Raw genomic sequence first — 18,413 nt, 5'->3', positions numbered from 1 at the left:
TTAAGGGGCAGATTGCTGTAAAGGCCACTGTTAAGGAGGCGGGTCTCTGTGGAGGTCACTGTCAAGGGGATGGTGTGCTGTGAAACTCACTGTTAAATGTGAAGGCTGCTGTAAAGGTCAAAGTTAAGGGGGTGGGCTGCTGTGGAGGTCTCATTTTAAGGGACGGGGCACTGTGGGGGGGGGTGTCAGTGTTAAGGGGTGGGGGCTGTGGAGTTCACTGTTAAGGGGGCGGGGTGCTGTAGAGGTCACTTATGGGGATTATGTCTATCTTTTAACGATATACAGAAACATTAAATGAAATGGGGTCTTTCTGCTAGTAATAAAAAAAATAATCCCTAAATAAAAAGACATAAAATTGTAAAAAAAAAATAAAAATATGCCGCGTCCGTAACGGCCGGCTCTACAAAAATATCACATGATCCACCCCCTCACCTGAACGCCGTAGGAAAAATAAAATAAAAAAACTGCTAAAACAATCTTTTTTTATCACCTTACATCACAAATAGTGCAATGCCAAGCGATCAAAAAGGGGTATGCCCCCCAAAATAGTACCAAACAGTTACCTCATCCCGCAAAAAAGGAGACCCTACCTAAGACAATCGCCCCAAAAAAAAAAAAATATGGCTCTCAGAATATGGAAACATTATTTTTTTCGTTTCAAAAATGCTTTTATTGTGTAAAAAAATATATAAAAAAGTATACATATTAGGTATTGCCTCGTCCGTAACAACCTGCTGTATAAAAATATCACATGAACTAACCCCTCAGGTGGACACTGTAAAAAAAAAACGGTCAAAAAAGCCATTTTTTGTCACCTTACATCACAAAAAGTGTAATACCAAGCGATTAAAAAGTCATATGCAACCTAAAATAGTACCAATCAAACCGTAATCTCATCACGCAAAAAATGAGACCCTACATCATACATGTAATGTAAAGTAATAACTATTTTAAGAGGTTTCACTATCTGTTTTAAAAGCAGAGAAATTGATATTTGGAAAGTTGCAATTTTTTTTGTAAATTTGGTATTTTTTTAAAAATAAAAATGAAACATATTGACTGAAATTTCCCACTATCATGAAGTACAATGTGTCACAAGAAAACAGTCTCAGAATGGCATGAATAATTAAAAGCGTTCCAAATTTCTTTAAGGTCCTTAAGGTGAAATGTCCGGGTCCTGAAGGCGTTAACCTTTTAGAGCCTGCTCTGAATGTCAACTCCCCAATTTTCCACTGTTCCAGCACTTACTGGGTTCTGGCTAGTCTCTGCTTCCTGCTCCAATGTTGACATTCAAAAAATGGCAGGAGATGCTTGTTCAGCCGATCGCTCGTTGCAAAGGTGATCTTCTCCTGTGTGTAGCAAGAAAGACCAGCGAGGACCCAGGTTCAGAGGATCCCAGTGGTATCACTTTTTCATTTTATTAAAGCACTTCAAGCCCTTTCCTAAACGTTAATCCCTGCAGAACAACCCCTTTAAAAAGGTCTTCCAAGTCCTATGTGGTTTTGGCTATAAGGACCAGAAGAATCTTTTTGGCCATATGCTGACCATTCTATCTTTTATATTTTCACTTTCATAGCTGTATGAAGTCCCCATTTTGGGGCACAAGTTAGCATTAAGGCTAGGATCCTTTTTAAACTCCGTAGTGCTTCCGATCCGTGCCTCCGTTCCGCATCTCCCGGATTGCGGACTCATTGAAGTGAATGGGTTGGACCCCGACCAATCAGATACCGATGACCTAGGTCATCAGTAAAAAAAAAAAAAAAAGTTTGAAATATGTTGATTTGTAAGTCCTTTAAAAAAATAAATAAAATAATTGCATTTATTTAGTCTTTTCCCATTCATGGATTTTTTTAGATTCCTCAGTGTGTTTGTGGATTCTCTTCCCATCCTGGTGACGCTTGTTCTTCCCCTTACAAGCCATGCTCTACATTGGCTGCAGTGAAACAGGAAAGATGAGAAGTCTCTCTGCTCTTTGGCTGAAGAGAATCTGCAGCACTCGGCCACTTCAAGCAATCGGGCATTTTATTTCACCAACAAACAGCAAACATAGTGACATTTACACTTAAAGGGGCAGATTTTTACAAACTGGCTTAGTTGCCAATAAAACCAATCAGATTCCATCCTTTATTTTTCAGGGCTCTGGTGGAATATGAAAAGGTGGAACCTGATTGGTTTCTATGGGCAACTAAGCCGGTTTTCCTTTACACCAGTTTTGATAAATCTACCCTAAAGTCTTTTTTCATATGTGCTAGGATCTGAAACCAGGATCCAACACTGAACACTGCATGCACCGAGAAACCCCGAATTATCTTCAGGTACCCGGCTACTAGTGAGATACCAGACTGGCATCCTGCTGAATGCAGGAGCGCACGGCGTCATTGGTTGCTATGACGCCGTGCGCTTCGTGCCGCTGCTGCTGTACAGTAATACACTTTGTATAGATCATATGAGTGTATTGCTGTACAGTTGCGGCGGCAGGAAGCGTACGGATGCAGGATGCCAGTCCGGTATCTCACGGACTGTGTTCCACGGACGTGTGAATTCAGCCTTAGGCCTAGTTCACACGAACGTGTGTGATCCGTGGCCGTATTGCGGCCCGCAATACACGGCCACAGTTCCGTGTGCATTCCACATCACGGATGCGGACCCATTCACTTCAATGGAACAGGTCCTATCTTTTTGCGGAACGGGCGGATTGCGCTCATTTCCATGTTCTGACCATACTGCAATCCAACTGTGCTTGCACACGAAAAAATGCTGTCATCTCTGATGCCCGGGACCGTGGGAGTGCACATAGGTACACATGCACAGCAGCTCCCGTCCTGGACAACTCATAGCTGCTACGAGCAGTAGTATGTATAATGCGATGGAAAAATTAATCAAGCCAGCAAAGGAGACAATATGGATAATAACAATACATTAATGTTGCATTGTAGCACCTCCTAAACAAAATACTTCAGTAAAACAGAGACAAAAAAGAATAGGAAGCAGAGTTCTCAATATTTATTAAATGAGATCCTTGTGGACATAATTTCTATTGTACAGACGAATGAAAGTAGCACCTGTGCCGGAACGTCCGCACATAACAGGATACAAAACGTACCTGGCTGAGCAATACAGAAATGTACTCCTAAAGGTATGTTCTATGCTATTCCTTTAAGGCCTCTTGCACACGAACATATTTATTTTCTGTTTCCGTAACTATTCATTTCAATGGTTCTGCAAAAAAAAAACAGAATGTACTCCGTATGCATTCTGTTTCCGTAATTCCGTATATCCATTCCGCTAAAATATAGAACTTGTCCTGTTATTGTCCTCAAATCACGTTCCGTCGCTCCATTCAAGTCAATGGGTCCACAAAAAATACGGAATGCATACGGAACACATCTGTATGTCATCCGTTTTTTTGCGGATCTATGCCCACTTTGCCCATGTGTTTACAAACATTACAGTAATGAATACAAATTTTATGTTTCCATTTGCAATTCGCAAAAAACGGATCGCATACAGAAACGATACAGAGATTTTTTGCGGAAATACGGAACGGAAACAAAAAAACCCCCCAAAAAACGGAACGGATCCGTGAGAAACGGACTGCAAAATACAGAAAAATACATACGGTCCTGTGAAAGAGGCCTAAGACAGTGTAATCATAATAAGTGCCATCAAGCAAAATGCTTCTAGGATTCCAGGATAAACACAATGGCAAATGATCCCTCACATACAATATCTTAACTAATTCCCACTGTCTGAGCTGTGTGTACAGGACCTTAAAGGGGTTCTCTCATCATAGACAATGGGGGCATATCGCTAGGATATCCCCCCCCCCCCCCCCCCCCCATTGTATGATAGGTGCAGGTCCCACCGCTGGGACCTGCACCTTTATTGAGAACAGAGACCGCCCGGTCCAGCCACCACCAAGCCGGCACCCCATAGAAGTGAATGGGAGCATACCGTGCATGCGTGGCCCCCGCTCCCATTCATTTCTATGGGGCCGACGGAAATCGCCAGCCCCATAGAAAATGAATGGAGGGCGGCTGCGCATGCGCAGTGCGCCCTCCATCACTTGCGGGGCTCCATTCTCGATATAGGTACGGGTCCCACCGCTGGAACCCGCAACTATAAGACAATGGAGGCATATCCTAGCGATATGCCTCCATTGTTCATGATGAGACAACCCCTTTAAATGACACGTGACTACATGAGAACATCCAAAACCACGACTGTCACCATGGCTTACCACACATACAACATTCTAGCAGCAATTCATTATGTAAACTAGGATTAGACAATGCTGTTGATATACTTCCATGACTGAGCGGTCAGTTCAGAGTGTTTCAATAGCTTAACGAGTATGTAGAAGACCATCAGAATAAGATGATGCAATGCAGTAGTATTTCAGGTTACAAGTACTGGGACAACTAGAAGTGTAACTTGTGACCATCACTCTATGGAAAACCAGTAACTGGTTCTGAAGCATAAAAACTGTCAAGACACAGAGATATGAGCCAGCGAAATAACATGGAGGAGCCCTCACCTAGTGTCCAGAGGAACAGAACACCCTGGTACAGGACTTACAGCAATGTACCATGCAGTGCATCCACTGAAGTAATACGGATGGATCGTCCAACATCTGTCGCAGTGTATACTTAATGTGGTTTAAAGTCACAATGGCCCAAAGACCAATGATTGTTAGAGCTACTGTAACGTGAAGACCGTGTAGATGTGTTACATTAAATGTCTGATTTGTTAACCACACCACTGAAAGATTGTGCTTCCTTCCATCTTTGTTTTCTATCTTTGAATTTACAGTGTTACCAAGGAGTCTCGGAAAATACACATCAGAAAAGCCCAACATGTATTTTCCTCAGAATTTCCCTCGATTTTTGCCGCAGATGTGCAGTTTGATTTCTGCAAGAAAAAAGAAAAAAACAGAGGTTGTATGACCGTCATTGTGCATTCCCACTGAGGAAAAATAGGCGGTATAATACATCCCGAAATCTGTGTGGATTGAGGAGGTTTTTGAACACTTGGTCCAGATTCACAGGTCCATGGTCAGACATATTACCTGGGTGTGTCACAGCAGTTTAATGAACTCAAACTCATAGGGAACAAACTTGCAGTCGGAGTATGATATAAGGCCTCATGCATACGACTGTTCCGTTTTTTGCGGATCCGCGGTTTGTGGACCCCAAAAAACGGAAGCCCTTGTGACTTCCACAATTTGATGAACAGAACGGGCGGCCCATTGTAGAAATGCCTATTCTTGTCCGCAAAACGGACAAGAATAGGACATGCTATATATTTTTTGCAGGGCCACGGAACGGAGCAACGGATACGGACAGCATACGGAGTGCTGTCCGCATCTTTTGCGGCCCGATTGAAGTGAATGGGCCCGCACCCGAGCCGCAAAAAATGCGGCTCGGATGCGGACCACAACAACGGCTGTGTGCATGAGGCCTAAGAATGAGAATACGAATGTGATTCTAGACTTGCCTGTCTACAAGCTGCTCTCAAAATAATATAAAAAAAAATAATATATATATATATATATATATATATATATATATATATATATATATATATAATATTTATTTTATTTTATTTATTTTTTCAACCAATCTACGACAAATAGTAAAAATAAATAAAATAAAAAAAATAAAAAATTATACAATATTTGTTTGCATTCTTCACATACAGTCCAGCCAGCAGCATCAACCCTTTACAAAAATAAGCCTTGTGGTTACTACCTCTGTAACAAATTTCAATGAACACAGGGATTGATGAGATAAACTTCAAGCACACAATAATGCAGTAATATAATAATAGCTATTCACATGTATAGTCCATAAACCCCACAATAGCGGAGGACAGTTTCTTTGTAGTGACGTGACATCCATGTTCACCAATATATAACGTGTAGTGCAATAAGAAGCATTACATGTCTGCCCCGCTTTCCTGTAGATGTATATAAGCAAGTAACACTGATATATTCAACAGTTTGTCTTACAATGCGCACCTCATGTTCTTGCTCATAGTGGATGCACATAGTAATCGCTCTCATAGATGCGCCTCATGTTCTTGCTCATGGATGCACATAGTAAGCTTAAACTTTATGATCGAGAGCATACACTACTCTCAGCATGCTACGATATACAAATGTACAGTACAGACCAAAAGTTTGGACACACCTTCTCATTCAAAGAGTTTTCTTTATTTTCAGGACTATGAAAATTGTAGATTCACACTGAAGGCATCAAAACTATGAATTAACACATGTGGAATTATATACATAACAAACAAGTGTGAAACAACTGAAAATATGTCATATTCTAGGTTCTTCAAGTAGCCACCTTTTGCTTTGATTACTGCTTTGCACACTCTTGGCATTCTCTTGATGAGCTTCAAGAGGTAGTCCCCTGAAATGGTTTTCACTTCACAGGTGTGCCCTGTCAGGTTTAATAAGTGGGATTTCTTGCCTTATAAATGGGGTTGGGACCATCAGTTGCGTTGAGGAGAAGTCAGGTGGATACACAGCTGATAGTCCTACTGAATAGACTGGTAGAATTTGTATTATGGCAAGAAAAAAGTAGCTAAGTAAAGACAAACGAGTGGCCATCATTACTTTAAGAAATGAAGGTCAGTCAGTCAGCTGAAAAATTGGGAAAACTTTGAAAGTAAGGGCTATTTGACCATGAAGGAGAGTGATGGGGTGCTGCGCCAGATGACCTGGCCTCCACAGTCACCGGACCTGAACCCAATCGAGATGGTTTGGGGTGAGCTGGACCGCAGAGTGAAGGCAAAAGGGCCAACAAGTGCTAAGCATCTCTGGGAACTCCTTCAAGACTGTTGGAAGACCATTTCAGGGGACTACATCTTGAAGCTCATCAAGAGAATGCCAAGAGTGTGCAAAGCAGTAATCAAAGCAAAAGGCTACTTTGAAGAACCTAGAATGTGACATATTTTCAGTTGTTTCACACTTGTTTGTTATGTATATAATTCCACATGTGTTAATTTATAGTTTTGATGCCTTCATAGTCATGAAAATAAAGAAAACTCTTTGAATGAGAAGGTGTGTCCAAACTTTTGGTCTGTACTGTACGTGTAGGAAGATTTTCTAGTTTCACAAACCTTGGGTTCTAGTTCATCTTGGATGCTGTGAGCCCTATTCTCAGAAGCTAAAACCTGGATGTGAAGGTTAAAAATGTATTGTTGTAATGCTCGCTATGTAACAGCGCTGGATCATTCTGGTATCTTGCATGTGCATACAGTAAGTAAAATAATTATAAGTTAAAAAACTGGACCCAACTCATTGTTCGGGCTGTGGAGCGTCCGACTGTCTCAGTAAACTCAGCTGAATGTTGAAGTCAGTGTCTTCTGGGTATTGAAGCTGGAGTTCTTTATTTGCTATATAGTGAGTTCCTGCGAACTCAGAGAAGTAATGGGCAATGTCAGGGTGCTGAACTGGTCCTGGTTCTGGATGAGGTTCAAGATTTTCTGTGGAGAATAGAATAAGCAGAATTTAGTACATACAATACAGGCCGTTCTGAAAAGGGCATTGTGCACAGGGCAAAGGTGTAAATATGTAATGTACGTAACACTATAAAATTACTATGCTGTAAATATATATATATATATATATATATATATACGCACAACACACAGCACGAATCGTAATTTACACACAACTCCTCAAAATCTTCTGATCACAGGTTCTGGTCCAGGAAACACTGGCTTTGTCCTAAAAATGACTTTCTTTTTATTAGGTCAAGTTCACATCTGCATCAGAGGCTCTATCACATATTCATTCTTTTTTCTATAGGAAGAACAGCACAGCATGCAACACCATTTTGACCGTCAAAATGATGGAACCCGACAGACCTCATGATAAAGTCATCATCCAGGAAATACGGCCCGTTTGTCCACTGCATTACAGGAAATACGGACCTTACTGCATTACAGTAATGTGTTCACAGTACACCAGACTTGTGGTCAGACATGACTATGATGTAGTGAATTTGGGCCACTGAGCCGCCATTGATTACAGAAATGTGAATGACACATACAGATGTAGCAGGGGTAACACACACAATCTCTTAACTCATCGCGTTATCTTGAAACAAAAGCCATTGAAAAGCAATTGCTTAACGCATTCAGTTTAGATAACATGTCTCATAAAGCAGGTGTGTTAACGCTGCTACATCTGTAGGTCGCGTTTCCCAAACTGCATATGGCTGCGTGTATGCTGCCTGGTGTCTGTCGTGTGAAGGATCTGGCACCACATCACTTTCGTTTTTTTGCTCCTCTGACAGAACAATAAAAAAAAAAAATAAGGGTGGATGTGAACCTAGCTTTATCTGCATTGCCATCATGGTCTCAGGAGGATGACGGAGGATAAAAGACTCACCTTGTGTTATTCTGGGTTTCCACGTGTAGGTTACAGGCTAATGATGATGTAAAAGATCTTAAAATGTCACTTACGTCAGATAAACATGCTAACAAACTCTGCTCTGCTGCATTCATCTGTACTTCACTAACACATCCAGTCAAACTCTATATGAAAGGCACCAGTATAAGAACTGGTCCTCACTCACCCTGTGCCACGTAACTGTAAGATCCATCGTCAAGCAGGACATTGTAAAATGGCTGGCTTGCTCCTTGAGGGAGCTGGTGCACACTCAAGATTTCAATCCAGTCTGGGGGCATCATGCACACAGGATCCCAGCCAAAGATCACACCTCTATAATCATACCTAGAAATTTCAGTTGGAGTATAGGACAAAAAAAGAAAGAAAACATAACAGCATGAATAACAGAGGTACCACATCCCTTAAAGAGGACCCGTTACCTCTCCTCTTGTGTCTGTTTCAGTAACTACTTGCATTCCTCATGTAATAACAATACCGGAGCATCTTCTCTTTTAACTGTACAGTCGTGGCAAAAAGTTTTGAGAATTACATAAATATTGGAAATTGGAAAAGTTGCTGCTTAAGTTTTTATAATAGCAATTTGCATATACTCCAGAATGTTATGAAGAGTGATCAGATGAATTGCATAGTCCTTCTTTGCCACGAAAATTAACTTAATCCCAAAAAAACCTTTCCAGTGCATTTCATTGCTGTCATTAAAGGACCTGCTGAGATCATTTCAGTAATCGTCTTGTTAACTCAGGTGAGAATGTTGACGAGCACAAGGCTGGAGATCATTATGTCAGGCTGATTGGGTTAAAATGGCAGACTTGACATGTTAAAAGGAGGGTGATGCTTGAAATCATTGTTCTTCCATTGTTAACCATGACCTGCAAAGAAACACGTGCAGCCATCATTGCGTTGCATAAAAATGGCTTCACAGGCAAGGATATTGTGGCTACTAAGATTGCACCTCAATCAACAATTTATAGGATCATCAAGAACTTCAAGGAAAGAGGTTCAATTCTTGTTAAGAAGGCTTCAGGGCGTCCAAGAAAGTCCAGCAAGCGCCAGGATCGTCTCCTAAAGAGAATTCAGTTGCGGGATCGGAGTGCCACCAGTGCAGAGCTTGCTCAGGAATGGCAGCAGCCAGGTGTGAGCGCATCTGCACGCACAGTGAGGCGAAGACTTTTGGAAGATGGCCTGGTGTCAAGAAGGGCAGCAAAGAAGCCACTTCTCGGAAAAAAAACCCATCAGCGACAGATTGATCTTCTGCAGAAAGTATGGTGAATGGACTGCTGAGGACTGGGGCAAAGTCATATTCTCCGATGAAGCCTCTTTCCGATTGTTTGGGGCATCTGGAAAAAGGCTTGTCCGGAGAAGAAAAGGTGAGCGCTACCATCAGTCCTGTGTCATGCCAACAGTAAAGCATCCTGAGACCATTCATGTGTGGGGTTGCTTCTCATCCATGGGAGTGGGCTAACTCACAATTTTGCCCAAAAACACAGCCATGAATAAAGAATGGTACCAAAACACCCTCCAACAGCAACTTCTTCCAACAATCCAACAACAGTTTGGTGAAGAACAATGCATTTTCCAGCACGATGGAGCACCGTGCCATAAGGCAAAAGTGATAATTAAGTGGCTCGGGGACCAAAACGTTGATATTTTGGGTCCATGGCCTGGAAACTCCCCAGATCTTAATCCCATTGAAAACTTGTGGTCAATCCTCAAGAGGCGGGTGGACAAACAAAAACCCACTAATTCTGACAAACTCCAAGAAGTGATTATGAAAGAATGGGTTGCTATCAGTCAGGAATTGGCCCAGAAGTTGATTGAGAGCATGCCCAGTCGGATTGCAGAGGTCCTGAAAAAGAAGGGCCAACACTGCAAATACTGACTCTTTGCATAAATGTCATGTAATTGTCGATAAGAGCCTTTGAAACGTATGAAGTGCGTGTAATTATATTTCACTACATCACAGAAACAACTGAAACAAAGATCTAAAAGCAGTTTAGCAGCAAACTTTGTGAAAACTAATATTTGTGTCATTCTCAAAACTTTTGGCCACGACTGTATGTTATGACGTTCTTCTATTACTCCCACCAGAACGAATACAAAATTGTCAACACAGTGTGACTGCATAGGCAGCACTGACTGGACAATATCAGCCTTTGCACGGTCACAGCCCAGTTGTCAAGTTACTAAAACTTCTAGTAGGATTAATGGCACAACATAGGTTCATAAGAAAACATGCCCCAGGGTTGTCATGTCATGCAGAATACCATTATTCACTGGATCTCACTAAGACATATTAAAGAGGACCTGTCACCTCTCCTGACATGTCTGCGTTAGTAACTACTTGCATTCCCCAACTCTATTCTGTTCTATAATTGCTAGACGTTTATGAATGAATTTCCAGATGCCTGAAAGGACTGTCCATCTCGGTGTTACCATTTGGGGATGTGTCCCTACAGTCTACCAATGTCAGCACTGATTGGATAGTATCAGACTGTGCAGGGACACACCTCCAACAGGTAACATCCAGTTGGACCTTTATAGCAGACTGCTAGCAATTGATTCATAACTTCTAGTGGAATGGCACAACATAGAGCCATAAGAATAGATGTTCCAGAATTCTTATTACAAGAGAAATGAAGCAGTACAGGGGACGGGTCCTCTTTAAGGACAACCAATTTCTGCATTTTAATCCCTTAGTAACGCCTTTTTATGGTGGCCTACTTCAAGAGCTGCACAGGTCTCGATTTGGGACGTTTAGCCATTTATATACCATGGTCAATAACAAATTGCAGTATCCAAGTGGTTTGAAGAGAGGACACCCTCCGTCTCCCATGGGTATCAAACTAAGAAGATTGCAGGGTGTCGATGTCCTCACATGACTGCCTGGGGCCTAATAGAGGCCTGCCAGCAGTGTATTCCTAGAAGGCTGTGCTTCTCTGGCGCAGCCTGCTGGTGACTGTCAGTATAGCATTGACAGTATAATACGTTGTACTGCATAAGTAGTCACCTGTTAAAGTCCCCTTGTGGGGCTAGTAAATAGTTAAATAAAAATAAATAAAAAATCTCCACGTTACAAACAATACACTTTTTCCCCCTGGAAACAGCTTTTCAAAGGAATAAAAAAATCACACATATTTGGTATTGCTGTATCTGTAATGACCTGCAGTACACAGTCATAAAGTGTTATGTACCCCAAAATTTTACCAATGACAAGTACAAGTCGTCCTGCAAAAATCAAGCCCTCACAGCTCCAAAGAAATAAATAAAAAGTTATGGGTTTTGGAAAGCAACAATGCAAAACATTTATTTTATTTTATTTTTAAAAGGTGGTTTTTACTGAGCAAAAGTGGTAAAAAAATAAAAAAAAGTTATATAATTTGGTATTGCTGTAATTGTACTGACCGAGAGAATAAAGTAAAAAATGTTGAAAAATGAACACTGCAAAAAAACGCAAAAACACAGTGGCAGAGTTGTTGTCCCCATCCCCAGAGAGTTAATAAAAGTCAATCAATAAGTTATATGTACCCCAAAACTACAACTTGCCCTGGAAAAAGCAAGTCCTCCTATGGCTACATTGACTGACAAATAATAAGTTATAGCTCTTGGAATGAAACGATGAAAAAAAAAAAAAAAAAAAAAAAAAAGATAAAATTAAAATAGCTCTTCCTTATGTTTTTCTACTTTTGCACAATAAAAACTTTTTTTTGCGTTGCTGCATTCAAAGACGCAGATCATTTTTAATCATACTGTCGAGGGAGCTGTGTGAGGGCTTGTTTTTTGTGGGATGAGTTGTAGTTTTCATTGGTGTCACTCTGGGGTACATACAACCTATGTTTTTTTTCTATGTCCCAGTAGAGGAGTTGAACAGGAGATCCTCTGATCGTCCACTACATTGAGGCTTGGTGAGGCCAAATTTTATTGCTATTTTCTCTGGCCAGGATTTACACATCAAACATCTTGGAGCAGGCTAAGCGCGCTACCATAGGAGTGAGAACTCTTTCCTCTTCTGTAAAACCACAGCCCAGGATTCCTAAAATCCTTGTATGAAACACTAGTGTGAATGCATTACCTACATATAAGGAATCTCTTCGGTTAAATTCATATGTGGCAGATGTGTTGGAAAAACCCGTTGAATTGTCCCATTCATCTAAATGGGACTTGCAGAAAGTCATGTGACTGCTGTGGCAACAACCCCATTCAGAGGTATGGAATGGACTGGACCTATCAGGCGCAGAACCTTCTGCAGCAAATCTACTGTGTGAACGTGGAAATGTTGTCTAGAACAGACACTATATATGGATTCATTTTAGGACAGTATTTTTCAGTTCTCTTCTGGGCTCACACAACAACACTGCCCAACGAATATTGCAATAAAAGAAATCCTTAAAAGGAGTTATCCGAGACTAACAAATGCTACCCCCATATGCCGGGCCCCTCACACTGATTCTACTGACCTGGCTCCCTGCGCTGCTCCTGGTCCCCATGCGTGGATCAAGACATCCGGTGTCCAGGGGATGGGGAAACAGCCAATGGCAGGTGGTGACAGGGACAAGCCTCCGGGTGACGCTAGGGAAGCTCATCCCCGTCCCCCTGACACCGGATGTTTTCATCTGCACACGGGGCGAAGCAGCAGCGGTGCAGGGAGCCAGGTAAGTAGAATCAGTGTGAGGGGTCCAGCATATAGGGGAGAATTTGTTAGTGTCGGATAACTCCTTTAAAGTTTTCTGGCATTTGGTACAAAAAAAAAAATATATAAATACTGTGAATAATATGTGAGCTTTTAAAAGATACTACTTACCTCTTGTGTCTCACGAGAAGTCCTACAGAATAACACACTTCCTTCTCACTGGATCGGCGCCTCACATTTGGTCCAAAATCCTCCTTGCGTCTCTCTATATGCTCCAATGTATGCTGGACTAGATATGCCACAGCACCATGCTGTGAAGGGTCCAAAGCTTGAATATTCTGCAGTATATCTAGTACCTAAAAAGTTGAAGCATGTTATCAATATATTAATGGAAAGTGGGAACATGACCACAGCCTACCTCCTCACTGCAAGGCCTTAGCTTCCTTTAGGCCTCTTTCACACGAGCATGGCGGATTGGCTCCGGATGCGTTCAGGGTCCATTCAGTGAAACTCGCACCATTTTGCAAGCAAGTTTAGTCAATTTTGTCTGCGATCGAGTTCAGTTTTTTCCACACGGGTGCAATGCGTTTTGATTCGTTTTTCACGCGCGTGATAAAAAAACTGAAGGTTTACAAACAACATCTCCTAGCAACCATCAGTGAAAAACGCATTGCATCCGGATGCAATGCGTTTTTCACTGAAGCCCAATTCACTTCTATGGGGCCAGGGCTGTGTGAAAAACGCAGAATATAGAACATGCTGCGTTTTTCAAGCAACGCAGAACTGAAGCGCATGTACACAGACCCATTGAAGTGAATTGGTCAGGATTCAGTGCGGGTGCTATGTGTTCGTCACACATCGCACCCGCACTGAAAACTCGCTCGTGTGAAAGAGGCCTTATAATCCTATGTTTTACTGGTTCCCTACAGTTCCCATAATAGATAGTAAAAAATAAATAAAAAGAAGCTATACATGGTAAAGCAATAGTCTACCTTAAATGCCTTCCAGATGAAGCAGAAATCATAAAATAGGAGGAATAATTGTCCTGGTGCTGTCATGGTCCCCTGGGGTGCATTGCGTGACACCATGTCGTTTCACATCAAAGCAGATTTATGGGAAAATAACTTTACCCCGGATAGGCAAATTATTGGACTGTGGATCTCAAGGGCAAATCTGCATAACCACATGCATAAAATATTGGGTACGTGGTACAAGGGTATGTACTGGAAAGTTTTAAAGACCAGGTATACCTTTTCAGGCCAAATCCCTAAGTGGAAATATAATCGAGCTTGTAGCAACAGGTGCTGCACGCTGTCCGGATACATAGTCAGGTACAGATCCAGTGACACTCTCAGTAACATAAAGCTCCCATCTTTGCTTTCCCTAAAAGAGATAAAATGTAAATCATTACAAAAAAGTACATACAGTTTCCAGTCAGAAAAAAAAGGGCAATTTCTACATGACATGTTTCACTAATAGATCACAAGGACATGTGGAATTACAAGTACTGCTATTTGGAATATCCGTCACAATGTCTGTCTATCCATCCATCGATGACGCTGCAGGACGCACATGCTCACAGCACTTCTTTTTCTTCTCTTCAATAACCACTCTTCTATGTATTCATCCAAGGCTCCATTACAGGACGTAACCAACAGTTACTGACAATTAAAACTAATTTGCCACAGAGCTAATAACTTTAAGGAAGTTCTGACAAATGGTGATATTTGGGGAAGTAATACAGGGAGTGCAGAATTATTAGGCAAGTTGTATTTTTGAGGATTAATTTTATTATTGAACAACAACCATGTTCTCAATGAACCCAAAAAACTCATTAATATCAAAGCTGAATATTTTTGGAAGTAGTTATTAGTTTGTTTTTAGTTTTAGCTATTTTAGGGGGATATCTGTGTGTGCAGGTGACTATTACTGTGCATAATTATTAGGCAACTTAACAAAAAACAAATATATACCCATTTCAATTATTTATTTTTACCAGTGAAACCAATATAACATCTCAACATTCACAAATATACATTTCTGACATTCAAAAACAAAACAAAAACAAATCAGTGACCAATATAGCCACCTTTCTTTGCAAGGACACTCAAAAGCCTGCCATCCATGGATTCTGTCAGTGTTTTGATCTGTTCACCATCAACATTGCGTGCAGCAGCAACCACAGCCTCCCAGACACTGTTCAGAGAGGTGTACTGTTTTCCCTCCTTGTAAATCTCACATTTGATGATGGACCACAGGTTCTCAATGGGGTTCAGATCAGGTGAACAAGGAGGCCATGTCATTAGATTTTCTTCTTTTATACCCTTTCTTGCCAGCCACGCTGTGGAGTACTTGGACGCGTGTGATGGAGCATTGTCCTGCATGAAAATCATGTTTTTCTTGAAGGATGCAGACTTCTTCCTGTACCACTGCTTGAAGAAGGTGTCTTCCAGAAACTGGCAGTAGGACTGGGAGTTGAGCTTGACTCCATCCTCAACCCGAAAAGGCCCCACAAGCTCATCTTTGATGATACCAGCCCAAACCAGTACTCCACCTCCACCTTGCTGGCGTCTGAGTCGGACTGGAGCTCTCTGCCCTTTACCAATCCAGCCACGGGCCCATCCATCTGGCCCATCAAGACTCACTCTCATTTCATCAGTCCATAAAACCTTAGAAAAATCAGTCTTGAGATATTTCTTGGCCCAGTCTTGACGTTTCAGCTTGTGTGTCTTGTTCAGTGGTGGTCGTCTTTCAGCCTTTCTTACCTTGGCCATGTCTCTGAGTATTGCACAACTTGTGCTTTTGGGCACTCCAGTGATGTTGCAGCTCTGAAATATGGCCAAACTGGTGGCAAGTGGCATCTTGGCAGCTGCACGCTTGACTTTTCTCAGTTCATGGGCAGTTATTTTGCGCCTTGGTTTTTCCACACGCTTCTTGCGACCCTGTTGACTATTTTGAATGAAACGCTTGATTGTTCGATGATCACGCTTCAGAAGCTTTGCAATTTTAAGAGTGCTGCATCCCTCTGCAAGATATCTCACTATTTTTGACTTTTCTGAGCCTGTCAAGTCCTTCTTTTGACCCATTTTGCCAAAGGAAAGGAAGTTGCCTAATAATTATGCACACCTAATATAGGGTGTTGATGTCATTAGACCACACCCCTTCTCATTACAGATATGCACATCACCTAATATGCTTAATTGGTAGTAGGCTTTCGAGCCTATACAACTTGGAGTAAGACAACATGCATAAAGAGGATGATGTGGTCAAAATACTCATTTGCCTAATAATTCTGCACGCAGTGTATAACAGCGATATCTGTCAGGGGGGATACATTTATGTTAGTGGCACAACCCCTTTAAAAGGTCAACACGTGCATTGGCAGTAGTTCATGTAAATGAGCTTGTTTCTGCTGAACTGCTATACGACTATGTATGAGTGGAGACAGACTACTCCTATTCCTCCTAGAGCTTCATGTCGCTGTGGTTTTCTGATCCCCAACAGCAATAAAGCCATGTCGTACCTCCATGAAGGCAGCAAGAAATCAAATTATAAAGATTAAAGGGTTGTCTCATCTCGCCATTACTAAGGCGAGATGACACAGTTCCGACCACCTCCCAGCCGGAAAACAGCAGAGTCCTACAGCGCTCTGCTGTTTCAGTGGCTCTCATTGCCGTGCATGAAAGCTACTGAAACAACATAGCAAAACAAGCTATGATATTTCCCTAACTCAGAAACAGCATAGCTTACTGTGTTAGGGCTCATGCACACGAACGTATTTTCTTTCCGCTTCCGTTCCGTATTTTTTGCGGACCATATGCAGAACCATTCACTTCAATGGAGCTGTCGAAAATACAGAAGTTACTCCGTGTCCATTCCGTTTGTCCGCATGGCCGTTCCGCAAAAAAGTAGTGCATGTCCTATTATTGTCCGCAAATCACGGTCCGAGGCCCCCTTCAAGTCATTGTCCGCAAAAAATACAGAACGCACATGGAACACATCCGTATGTCATCCGTATTTTGCGGATCCATACTGTAGAAATGCTCTGCCCAGTCCATATTGCTCATGTGTTTGGTGATTAATAAGTTACTGTTTCTGTATACGATCCGCAAAAAAAACGGATCAAATACGGAAAACATATGGATGTGTTTTGTGCAATAACGGAACAGAAGAGGACTTTAATCAGACAGAGAAAAACCTCAAATACAGAACAACGGATCAGTGAAAAGTGGACCGCAAAACAACAACGGTCGTGTGCATGAGCCCTTACGCTGTTACAGTAGCTCTCATGCACGGGAATGAGAGTTACTGAAAACAGCAGAGCGCCGTAGGACTCTGCCGCTTCCCGGCCGGGAGGTGGTTGGAACTGTGTCTCATCTCACCTTAGTAAAGGCGAGATGAGACAACCCCTTTAATAGCTATAGTTTTTGTCTTCTTACCTCTTGCCCATGTTAAGAAGATTTCCCACCATTCGCTGCAGGACTTCCTTAGTTCTGACTGCTGCATAGAATTCTTCAGTAACATGTTGCCCAATCATGTATTCGCATTCCTTCGCAGTTAGACACTTTCCATATCCAAATGCATCTACATACATATAATCTGTGATGTTTGAACCGCTGCAAGAATGATAAAAAGGACTATGAAGGAATTGTCATATCTTAGGAGAATGCAGCGTGGTCTTTACATGGTGAAAGACTGTCGTTTTCCAATAATGCTTTTGTTTCAATTACTATTTTCAAGATCTTTGCTTGCCACGTTAGCAGCAGAACAAGTCTCTCCCCTTTCCTGAGGGACTGTGGCAATGATTTTTTATTACTACCTTAGTTCTTTTCAAGCTGTTCTTCTGCTATAGAATGAAAATTACTGGTGCACTACCAGCTCCACAAATGAATTTAGGCACTGTACTTCTCGTCCTCAATGGGCAGCACAACATACTTTTCATGTTGGATACAAAATATCCTGAAAGGAAGCTGTATAATTACAAAATAGAACTGATACTAAACATTCTTTTACTTTTGTTCTCTATGAAGATAGGTGAGAAATTCTTTAACCCCTTAACACACCATGATGTACAGGGACATCATGATGATCAGAGGGGAGGAGAAGCCACTGCCTGTGCCATCAACAGCAGGAGTCCAGCTGTAACTGACTGCCGGGATCAGAGAAATCTCCTATCCTGGACATGCCATTAGATACAATGATCCAGAACGGGGATCAGCAACCTTCGGCACTCCACCTGCTGTGAAACTACAACTCCCAGCATGCACATTTACTTGTCTGTTCTTATAACTCCCATAGAAGTAAAAAGGAGGATTCTTTAGTTGTAGTTTCAGAACAGCTGGAGTGCCGGAAGTTGCT

The 18,413-nt window shown here is 41.8% G+C and overlaps 1 protein-coding gene across 1 annotated transcript in view; it reads right to left on the bottom strand.

Annotated features, from left to right (window-relative positions):
- Window positions 1–7,103: 7,103 nt before the first annotated feature.
- The window catches only part of FBXO21 (F-box protein 21), a 32,324-nt gene continuing 21,014 nt past the window's right edge, over window positions 7,104–18,413 (bottom strand). The window contains exons 8-12 of the mRNA XM_040416035.1: window positions 17,495–17,671; window positions 14,306–14,438; window positions 13,227–13,411; window positions 8,595–8,752; window positions 7,104–7,497 (exon numbers count right to left, since the gene is read on the bottom strand). Coding sequence (XP_040271969.1) covers window positions 7,310–7,497; window positions 8,595–8,752; window positions 13,227–13,411; window positions 14,306–14,438; window positions 17,495–17,671 — 841 coding nt within the window. The 3' untranslated portion in view covers window positions 7,104–7,309. The remainder of the gene's footprint in view (window positions 7,498–8,594; window positions 8,753–13,226; window positions 13,412–14,305; window positions 14,439–17,494; window positions 17,672–18,413) is intronic.

This window comes from Bufo bufo, chromosome 2 (assembly GCF_905171765.1).
Source record: "Bufo bufo chromosome 2, aBufBuf1.1, whole genome shotgun sequence".
Classification (NCBI taxonomy): domain Eukaryota; kingdom Metazoa; phylum Chordata; class Amphibia; order Anura; family Bufonidae; genus Bufo; species Bufo bufo.
Note: the sequence above shows the minus strand (reverse complement) of the source record. Positions and strands in the feature narration are given on the sequence as shown.